Source organism: Cololabis saira, chromosome 8 (assembly GCF_033807715.1).
Source record: "Cololabis saira isolate AMF1-May2022 chromosome 8, fColSai1.1, whole genome shotgun sequence".
Classification (NCBI taxonomy): Eukaryota; Metazoa; Chordata; class Actinopteri; order Beloniformes; family Belonidae; genus Cololabis; species Cololabis saira.
This window is the reverse complement of record NC_084594.1, coordinates 24,707,968-24,719,314: the sequence shown is the minus strand read 5'-3', so window position 1 is coordinate 24,719,314 and position 11,347 is coordinate 24,707,968. Positions and strand designations below refer to the sequence as shown.

The 11,347-nt window shown below is 37.1% G+C and overlaps 1 protein-coding gene across 2 annotated transcripts; it reads left to right on the top strand.

The window, feature by feature from the left end:
• The first annotated feature begins 615 nt into the window (after positions 1-615).
• On the top strand, positions 616-7,671 carry miip (migration and invasion inhibitory protein). Of its 2 annotated transcripts, none has more exons than XM_061728550.1 (8): positions 616-896; positions 1,840-2,042; positions 3,280-3,385; positions 3,460-3,571; positions 3,677-3,756; positions 3,862-3,988; positions 5,389-5,485; positions 6,662-7,671. In XM_061728550.1, exons 2-8 carry the CDS (start codon positions 1,851-1,853, stop codon positions 6,752-6,754), a joined length of 807 nt encoding a protein of 268 aa, XP_061584534.1. In that variant the 5' UTR covers positions 616-896; positions 1,840-1,850; the 3' UTR covers positions 6,755-7,671. The 2 variants fall into 2 exon arrangements, with proteins under 2 accessions (XP_061584534.1, XP_061584533.1); XM_061728549.1 differs by having other exon boundaries at positions 616-904.
• The last annotated feature ends 3,676 nt before the right edge of the window (positions 7,672-11,347 follow it).

Here is an 11,347-nt window from a genome sequence, read left to right as displayed (position 1 = left end):
TATATCTGCAAAGGCTGTGCACTTGCATACTGCCCTATATGTGCTAATTAGTTGAATGGGATATGTTATATTTGATATTTTTGTATTGTACATTATCTTAAATTGTTCACTAGATAAAAAAAAAGAAACTGAGTCATTGGGATGAATAAAAATGCATTCAAAACTCCTTTTTGCACATTTTTTTTTTTACCTATAGAAATACAAATGAAGAGGGAAAACTTAAGCATTCAGGCATTTTGTGATGAATGAGAAGTTGTTTCTTCAAGCAAGATGACATTTGGTGTTTAAAATTCAATTAAGGTGCTTAAAATAGGGGTTTACTGAAGACCGGTCATTTTGACCCGGAGGACACGGGGTATATTCAGAAAATGTGGACAATAGGAGGGTTAAGAGGTTAAAGATAATACATCCATGGTTAAGAGTGGCAAACTCTCTGTTTATTGACTGTGGTATAGGAGTATTTTAGAAAGTACACAGCGCCGCCTGCTGTCAGACTCCCCGCAGTCACTATAATAACAAACATGCGTATGTTCCTTTAAGAAAAGCGTCCTGTGGTTGCAAAGGCATTGTGGGTAAAGCGTCCACAGCCAATCAAATCACTGTTGTCAACGCGTTGCTATGGAGGTGCTGCAGTTTGGTTTAAAGCGTTGAAGAGCGTCAAACTTTCTGGGCTGTTTTCAACCTCATTGATGGAAAAACTAACCTTATAAATTTGCCTGACAGCTCTTTTACAAGTCCATGGATCGACAGCACGTTTTGCGAGAGCATAGCAAACATTTATTGAAGCAGTTGGGGCAGCTGAGAGGAGGATGTGAGCGGCCGAGCAGCTGCAGAGAGAGCCTGGAGGAAGGGGAGAGGAGGACAGAGGCCATGGAGGTCCCCGGTCACACCGTCAGGTTTGCTGGTAATTTTGATTTATTTTATTTTTGTACATGTAAAAAAACAACACTTCAACAGAAGTTTAAGAAAACAAAACAACAAAACAAAGAATTTCATCCTTTGACACTTGATATGCACTTGATATGCATTTACATGTGCAAAAAAGGAGTAGGAAGTGTAAACTTATTTAATCCTACCCCCATTCACTAATCATTTAACCCGTATTTATAAATACCCACACTGCAAAATAACAGTATTATTATTATTATTATTATTATTATTATTATTATTATTATTATTATTATTATTATATACTGTAATTATACTCACACACATACCTATACATACATACACATTACACAAAGTTGAATATTTCTATATATTTGTACACACATGCCCATATAAATATTTATATAAATATACTTATTTACATTATACTGCCTCTATAAACTGCATCTGCTCTATATCTATGTACACACACACACACACACACACACATATATATATATATATATATATATATATATATATATATATATATATATATATATATATATATACACATACACATACACATACACATATAATTAACTGCCCATTTCTGAACATAAATATAAACAGATCTACCCATTCACCCAATAGTGTTCTATCAGGCCCCTAAAAGCCGCTAAACCCCTTCCTCTTTGTACCTCGTGAAAATCATGTTTTTACATTTGTTTTTAAACTGGTTATTAAAACAATGTTTGGACATTGTTTTAATTCTGAATCCATTCTGTTCCATAGTTTAACTCCACTGACTGATATAGTAAATCTTTTCATTGTTGTTCGTGTTCTGCAAGAGTACCCCTTAAATTATACCTCCCCTCTCTGTCATAAAACATTTCCTGTAAGTGAGATGGTAATCAGTTGTTCCTGAGATATGAGGAAGAGGAAGAAATTGGCCTTCTCTATCTTTTCCAGATACTTGTGAAATGCAAAGAGCCAACCAACACAGTGATTCCCCATTATCTAGGATCCCTGATTATAGAGGAGGAGCTAGTGGACATTCAACACTGTCAGAACCCTTGGAAGATGATTACAGATATCCACGACTCCAAACCAGTCCAAAGGACACAAGGCCATTGAGTGCTGAGTCTTGTTCAGTTAGTGATGGCAAAGACCAGGTGAGTCTCAGTTACAGATCACAACAAATAAATTAAATTAAATAACAAATGCCACAGGAAACACACAGATCTTCTGTGCAAGTTGGTTTCCAAAAAACACTTGCGCCCATTTCACACATGTAACAAAAAGTGTCACCTAAAACAAGACTCTTAACCAAAATTTCTGAGCATTTTCTACTACTACTACTACTACTACTACTACGACGGTACTACTACTACTACTACTACTACTACTACTTCTACTGTCATTTAGCAGACGTTTTTATCCAAAGCGACTTACATCTGAGAGAACACAAGCACAAAATCACATACAGCATGGATAAGTGCTGGTCAGACTGCTGAGAGTCCAGTTGGACACAGGTGCTGTCATGCCGGTGCTAAAATATATATACATATCAGCAATGATGTATATATATTTATTTATTTATTTATTTTTTTTTTTAATTTATTTATTTATTTTTTCCCTTTTATAAAAAAAAAAAAAATATATATATAAGAAAGCTACATCTAAAAGTGTGTGCAGCTTACTAGATGCAGAAGTGCTCCTTAGAGAGCTGAGTGTTCAACATTATTCACTTCTTCTGAAGCAAATAATTACAGCGTTTATCATACTGGTATTTATGATTTTTATCTCGTAGTTTCTTTCATAATGAAAACCAGCAAAGACACTTATGTAGCAAATGGCTCACACACAGAATGGATGATAATAGTTTGGCGTCATGGATTTGACCACTTATCTGGTACTCTGTCCACCTTCGTGGACAATGTTAGACCAGATTGGTTCATTCCTCTGATATATTTTGGTGTCCGAAATAATTAGCAACTTAGAAGTTTCAACATAGCACAACACAGTCCTTCCTCATCTTTATCCTCTCCAAACTAAACTGCATTTTCTATATCTTGAATATGGATAGCTAAAATTGTAAAAAAGAGGCACACTCTACAGAAGAGGAGGGTTGAATGGCTCGTTCAAACCCCTAAAATTGGCTGCTATGAACAGAACGTGGCTGAAAATGGTTCTTTTGTACTGTATTTCTGTAATACCTTACCAAATATATAACATTTCTCTAATAGCTCAGAAAATTGTGTCAAAATAAAAAAGTAATATATCCTTTACTTATACATATATGTAATTAAGGCTATGTGTTATGCTGAAAAGTTGGAAATTTAAGTTGAAATTGACGGAACTTGAACATGCTCACTCCTAACATGTTTCACTGTATGCTTGAAATCGTAGAGGGATATTCTGAGTCGAGTCGCACCTCATACTCATGAATATGAAGACGTACCTGCCTTAGAGAGACATCATTTACAGCCTTTACTCGGATATGACTGGATAGCAGGTAAACTTCATTGTCTGGCAAGCATAATCGCTAAACATAAATTTGGCAGCTCATATTTGCTTCAACTCTTTCAGGAGTTCTGGATTCGGATGATTCTGTGCTACAGCGCTCTGATGAGTTCTTCAGTGATATATGTGTGTTTCGATCACTCCATCAAGACGAGTGTATCCATGGTGCACAGACGGAGTGAGTGCTCTCACTTTATTGATCTCAGTAATGGTATTATAGTCTGCAATAAATCGTGGATAATGATAGCTTCATTACACAACATTTTATTGACTCTTCTTTTAGATTTTCTGAGGAGAGCCATTCAGTCCCACCTCTCCTAGTTGACAAGGATGACCCTACAGATAACAAGGAAATTCATCGCTGTAAGCAGCACGATTTATTTGTTGCAGATTTATTTGTTTTTTCTTTTACTTATAACATTCGAAGTAACTTTTTTTTTCTTTTTTGCTCACCTGCCTGTTCTCCAGGTACGTTTTCTTACAGGATTAACAGCCGACTGTTTCCAGTCCCTCTTCATTCCCAGGAGTGCTGCTCGGTGTGCAGAAAGCACAAGTCGTCTCACCCTCACACTGCTGCTGAACCGGCTCTAGTTAGGTACAGGTGATGAGCACTTAAACAGCATTTTCAAGCCACATATAAGTAACAAAACTCATTGGTATACCAGCTGAAAAGTAATTATTGTTGTTTTAAATTGACATACTTCTCTGCTCCCACGTGAATGCACCGGGCAATACCTAGAGTTGACAAAAGAGAGGGTCTTTTTCCATTTATTTATTTTTTTTTTACATATTTCAGGCCTGTATTGTCACAAACCTTATCCATATTTAAACATACTCATAAATATAGAGGGTAAAGGATTTGAACTGTCCTCCTTTTGTGTCTGTTGACAGTAGTTTGCATGACACACGGTTGTCAACCTGTACAGACTTATCACAAGTAGTAGAATAAACCAGAACAGACAGGCTTACCAAACAAATACCCAAAGGGCTCCTGCCTACCTTCCCTCCTTCATCCAGAGCTACACTCCCTCTCGACGGCTCCGCTCAGCCAGTGAAAGACGTCTGGTGCTTCCACCAAAACACGGCGTCAAATCAGTACCTAGACTCTTCTCCTCCATTGTTCCCCGATGGTGGTCCCACCAAACTCTTTCCTATCTGCTGGGTCCATACCAATTTTTAAGAGCAAGCTAAAGACTCAGCTGTTTAAGGAACATTTCTGCTTTTAGTTAACTTCTCTGTTCATCAGAATGAGTTAGAAGATTTGTCCAGTTCTTTGCAGGACTCAGCACTGAGTAATCTGCATGAACTTAGGACAAGATGATCGTATGATGGTGTATTTTTAGACGTAGCTTTCTTGTATAAAGGGATTTTTTTGTGTTGGGCGGGAAGGGGCAAAAAAACAATTGTAGCACTAGAATGGCAGCACCTGTGTCCAACTGGACTGTCAGCAGTCTGACCAGCACTTATCCATGCTGTATCCTCCTATGTGATTTCTTGCTTGTGTTCTTTCAGATGTAAGTCGCTTTGGATAAAAGCATCTGCTAAATTACAGTAGTAGTAGTAATAGTAGTAGTACTAGTAGTAGTAGTACTAGAAACAAAGATCCTCATTTTAACTTTTCTTTTTCTATAAACTTGCCAAGTTAAATTCACGTCAGTTTGTTTTTTGAGTCATTCCACATTGTGGATTGCCCAAGTGTTAACATTAATTGCCATTTTGCTACAAATGCAGTTTTGGTTTATTTTTTGGTTTCTGAAAAACACTTACAATTTTAACATCTAAAAATAGACCAAGGGTTGTTTTTAACCTTGCGCTGTTGATTTAAAGTGCATCAATGTGTCTGTTTTCATGCCATCTATTGATATTACCCACATTGACTCAATGTGCTGTTTAAACATTACATCAACATAGTCTAGGTTTATTTTTCATCACCTTCCAACATATTTCCTCAAATGTACTTGTCCTCTTCCGTTCTGCTTTATTTGTCTTTTTAAGGGTCAGCATTCCTCGCACCGCTCTCTTGCCATCTTACAAGTATAAAGGTCATCGACGCTGCAGCTTTGACCCATCTGACAGTCTGGCATTAACATCAGTGAGTTACTTATGACAAAATAGTCATGCATGTGGACGATATGCGGTTGGTGTGAACTCCATCGGCTGTTGCTTTTTTGGTGTGGATTTAGCATGCTCTCCCCTTGGCTGCCTCAGTGTTGTTGTTTCCTCATACAGCTGGAACACAGTTCCACTAGGGAACTCAAAATTACACATAATTGGGAATGTGAGCATGAAATATCTGTCTCACTCTGGCACTTGCACTGCCCAAGGTACCAAAACTATCCAAGATATTGACTAAGACCAACCTCCCAAAACAAAAAGCATGTGCAACAACAAAGTAGTTAGTTGTATACAGACGAAGACACATTAGAAGACGGTTCAGAATGGCTCTAGAGCAGTGGTTCCCAACCTTTTTTCCTTGGAGCCCCCCCTACTTGTGCCTAACCCTAAGACCAGCCAGGCCCCCCGACCCGTACGTACTAGCACCAAAATAGTCTTTAATTGAAAAAAATTAACATTAATTATGTTTTTTTGATACATTTCTATTTGGTTTACTCTGTATACATTTTCTTTTGCATACTTTTTTTTTCTCCAATGTCACCAATGTATAAAATATGCACAAAAGGACATAAAAGGCCATAAAAATATTTGTGAAAAATGTCTCTGTTAATATGAGACCAACATTTGTTTTACATTTTTCCTTTAACAACCTGTCGGAGTAGATTAAATGTTGAGTAATGATATGATAATAAGGAATCAAATCATTTCCTGTATTTGTCACCAGTGTATAAAAAACACAAAAACATTCAAGACATTCATAAATTATTCCTCACAATGTCTTATGAATGAGTCATTCGCAAATCTAATTTTTACAACTGCATAATTTCAAAGCAGACAAAGTTTCCCGCCCCCCCCCAGAGATCTCTGGCGCCCCCCCAGGGGGGGCCCGGACCCCAGATTGGGAGACACTGCTCTGGAGGAATCTGGCTGCATTTATACAAGACTGATAAACAGTATTTGGACTACTGAAAGTACTGACTTCTTAGGTGCTTTCTTGTGTGTTTTATTATTGTCTGTTGGAACTCAAACAAAAAGGAAAAAAATAGGCTACTTGTGGAAAACTTATAGTCACGTTGAGAATGGTTTCTCATGTTCATGCTTATTTATCAACATAAATGTTTATTATAGCACAAGTCTCATTGTCCCTGTGTAGAACTGTCTCTTGGGCTGGTCTAACAGAGGTCAAAGCAGTCTTCCACCTCCCAGCAGTCTCGACCTGCAGAGCTGTGCTAAGACGAAAAACTGAGCGGTCACTGGACGGTGAACTGCAGGTGAGACGCTGCAAACTTGGTTATGCTTACATCATGCAAGAATCAGTTTCTGTATTATTAAAATAAGGTTTTCCAGCACCGACTGTCATGGTCCGAGCCCAGACCACTTTGCAACAGTTACCTGTGTCCCAGGTAAATCGCCTCTCTAAGCCTCTCTGTTGGCTCTCTAAGATCATTGCTGATGTATGCGGGATGCAAGATGGGAACAACTACACAAGCTACTGTCTGGGAGAAATATCAGATATATTCACCTTTTGAATTTGAAGATCTTGAAAGGCATAGACTTTTTCTGGATTTTTTTTTTAAAATCAGTGTCCTGATTTATAAAAGAGTAAAACTGAAAGATGATTTATTTTCTTTTTCACACGACTATTACTACAATCACCGCAAATGAAATTTGTGTTTCTTATATGTTCCAGGACCTGTCCTGTCCTCAAAGCGTCTAACATCCACCGCTTTGACCAGATTCCTCAGCTGTCTCGCTTGGCTCGTCATAACTTTCAACACTTCTCCCTAAGATGAAAAGCGGAAATCGCGTTTCACCCAGTGTAGCGACATTGGCCAATCTATTTTTAAGTAATTGCTTCACTTCTGTTTGATGTTACTCAGTGATTTCCTATTTTATGTCTAGATTTGAAGAGACTTTTTAATAAAAGGTTGATTTCTGGAACACTTCTGTTTATGTTGAATGTGTTTTAGCAGCGTTTAAACGGAGAACAAAATGTTAACTACATCCAATGTTGTAACTGTCTGATTTTAAGTGTATTACTTGAAATATGAGTTCAGTTGATATTTTATGTAGTTAATTTGTTAATGAGATTAAAACCACGTTGGTTTGATGAAATTACTGGAACTTATGTTGACAGGAGTTGAATTAAATTCTATACACATGCCTAGACTTCACATTTTATTGCCAGGTGAGAGTGAAGAAAACAGTCAAAACAAAAAAAGGAAGACATTTAACACATAAGGACTGCTTAAAGAGTTTATTTGATTTTAGCTTGCAACACAGAATGAATCATCTGTGACTCTCAGCCAACAGTTTTTTTTCCCCATGTCCAGTTGTTTTCTTTGGCTTCCCTCTCGTACTTCTGCTTTTACCTTCCTTAGTGTGGGACAGAGAACACCATAGTTAGCAGAAACAGAAGCTGCACTGTACAGAAGCTGAAGTTTACAGGAAACCACAGCCACCTATGCTTACACTGGTACCGTTGTAATCCCACCTACAGTCATATATGTTTTCCAGTTTGTCTTTGCGGGCCACTGAACTTATGTGAGGTGTGATTCAATGTACCAGGGTTTTGTGAGAAACAAAATGCTAATGCAGTTCTTGTCGCTAGGGTTGTACTGTGATCGACCAACAGTATTCAAAAACATTTTATTTTATTTTGCATCCTCTAGCTTATACATGACTGTATAAAATGTGACTTTGTGAGTCATCATTTAATTGTAGTGCAAACGGCTGCTTAGAAATATAATGATACTGAAGACATAACTTCAAATCCTCATGTTATTTATAAGCGTTTCATGATTTTGACCTGGTCTCCAAGTTGGTTTCTTTGTAGAAAATTGCAATTACTCAGACACGGATGAGGTTAATGGTATTTGGATTACGAATAACAACAGCTATTTTTCTGCTTCGCTCTACTGCTTCTGAATGAGAATGTATTTTTCTTCCTTCAAGGCAGCCCATGGTTGCCATGGAGATAAACAGGATTGGAAACTCTTGTGAGTGTGATAAGAGCTCCCTGTAAGCATTCCCATTGTGTCTGCATAGTAATGTTGACACGGAGGCTTGTTATGATTGGAAAGGTGTGCACTGCATGGGGATACTACACTTAGCATAAAAGCAGACAACATGCACATTCATGACTTGAGCAATTTTCAAGTTTGTCAATGAAAAGTGCTAATGCTGTATTCATCTGTATCGTACACTTAATCAGTGCATCGAACTCGAGTAAAGCTGAAGCTGTGGTGTTTAAAATTAACTTTGAATTACAAAATAAAATGAATCAGAGAAGAAAAACATTAGGGTGCACGAATAGACAATAAGACTGCTATGCTGCACACGAGTACCAGAGAAATACTGAGGATGTGGGAGGGGGAACTTTATTATGAAATGTCAACAGCTCACAAAGAAACAGGCAGCGAGTCATAAAGCCATTAAATTTGTACATGTGCAAGTACAGTACTGTCGCTAAAGGCACAGTGAAGTTGTTAGAAGTGGTATAATACAGCAAACTATTCCCACATCTACACAGGAGAGATGGTCTTGACTTTGAGCCAAATAGCAAGTGAGTCAGTAAAGTTTATTTATATAGGACTTTTCTCAGATCAAAAGCCACACATAAAAAGATAGGACAGGCATAAAACAGAAGAAGCATAAGACAAAGAAAAAGCAAGAGAGAACATACACAACATACAACAAGCCTAAGTCTAATTAAAAGCCTTTTTTATATATAAGTAGGTTTTAAGCTGCATTTTAAAAGATTCAATTGAGTTTCTAAAATGTATTGGTAACCAGTGCAAGGAAATTAAAGCAGGGGTTGTGTCTTGTCTCTTTCTTGTGTTTGTTAGGAGTCTTGTAGCAGCATTCTGGATGGCTTGTAGATGGTTAAGGTCTTTTTTTTTAAACCGGTAAAAAGGCTATTACAATAGTCTAAATGAGATTTTTAAAAAGCCTGAACGATTATATCCAACGCTGATTTAGAAAGTAATTTAGGAAGTTTGGCTTCAGAGCTAAAATAAACAATACCTAATAGATTAGAGAGTCAAACATAGCATCAAGGTTTCTGACGCTTGGCTTGACAGATGAGCCTAATGCACCGAAGTACTGCTTTATTTCACAGATTCTGCTTTCAGGAGCGATCATTAGGGTGCCCATCTTCTCTCCATCAAGTTTCAAGTAGTTGTCACACAGCCACTGTTTGATGCTGGTCAAACACTTCATCAAAGATGAGAACTTATCAAATTCTTAAGGTTTAGAAGAACAGTAAATCTGTATGTCATCAGCGTAAAAATTATAATAACTATCAGGATATTGCCCAATTATCAGAACTAGAGTAAGAATGTATAAAAGGAACAGAAGAGGAATGAACCTTGAGGTACCCCACATGACAGGCTTGTGGATTCTGACAGGATTTGGGGTGAACCATGAGCAAAATAAGAAGATGGCGACGGACAAATGTTCGCTCTCACGAAGACGTTAAGTAAAACATTACAGTTAGCGTCAGTGGAGACAGGCACCTTGGGGACCATTGGGAAAACAATAGCGTGAATAGTGTCAAATAAGACCGGAGCTTTCCTATTTGAAGCCATAAGTTGAGAGAAATATTCAGGTCCTTTTGTACGTATCATTCAAGGAGGCCTTTAGTTCCCTGAGGTGAAGTCTGTGAACCAACCTTTAGTTGATTCCACATGTTGTACTTTTCAACTGATCTTTATTGCATTTTTTATGGATCGCATTTATACACGGAAAATGTTTTTTTTGGAGAATGAGGGCAGATTTCATAGGTGCCACCACATTAAGAATATCAGAGAAATTACAATTAAAACAATGGATGGCGTCATTAAAGTTACTGCAACCCCTCAGCAAACACAGATTAAGAAAACCTGAAACTTCTGAGGAACACCTTGAAAAATATTTCACCTTTGGACCTTAAATTTAGGAAGCGGTGGATCCAGGGGTAAATATAGGTTAAAAATTAAAATAGTATTGTAGCAGTCGCAGAAGACCTGTGTTTTAGATTCAAAAACTGAATCATGTAATCACACATGTGGAGCAACATTTTTTTTTATATGGGACCTTAAAAAGAACAACATAGATTTCCACCAGCATTCATCTATTCATCAATGAATTCTGTGATCACCAAGCAATGGATGCCTTTTGACGTTTGTGCTGCAGATCATTCTGAGCTCTGCTAGATTATTATGCATAAGAAGAGAACATCTACAGTAAATGAGTTCACTTCTACTTTTAATCACCCCTTTAAAAATAATAATAAAAAAGAAACAGAGTCAGCACTTCACTTTAAACCTTGAGGTCATACATGAAAATGTGCACAGCATAGAAGCCAAAGAAAAAAGTAATTCAGAAATGCATCAGGGTTATATATACATGATTGTTCTAATGCACCAGCTCCACACCTTTATTGTGATTTCTTGGTGTATTTTCATGGAAGTGTTAGAGTACAACAAACAGGCCTGGCATATACTATATACTACACAGTTTTGAGTAATTTTTGTAAGGTTTTTGGATTAAAGAAATAATGCAGTGTTTATTGTAAACATTTTAAAAAGGAAAAAGAAAAATCATATTGTTAAAATTAAGTTTTCATGTGTAGGTCTATAGAGCCTGAAAAGTGGTAAATGGTTATGAGCACATGTATTCAGGACTTTAACTTTGTAGAGATATGAGATCTCTGATATTAACAGTTTTTGTTTGTCTATTGATCTGGTTTAAATGATTGACTTTTAATAGTTGTGTTAAATATGTTCAAACAAGATAATTTACATCAATATTGTCAGGACGTTGAAATAGACGCTTTCCGGTGTTCAGCTGTGTACCA

Excerpts from the sequence above, each read along its gene's own strand:
- miip (XM_061728549.1), top strand. The coding sequence starts at position 739 with ATGGATCGACAGCACGTTTTGCGAGAGCATAGCAAACATTTATTGAAG. Across the intron at positions 3,386-3,459 it reads CGGATATGACTGGATAGCAG|GAGTTCTGGATTCGGATGAT; the intron begins GTAAACTTCATT and ends CAACTCTTTCAG. Across the intron at positions 3,989-5,388 it reads GCTGAACCGGCTCTAGTTAG|GGTCAGCATTCCTCGCACCG; the intron begins GTACAGGTGATG and ends TGTCTTTTTAAG.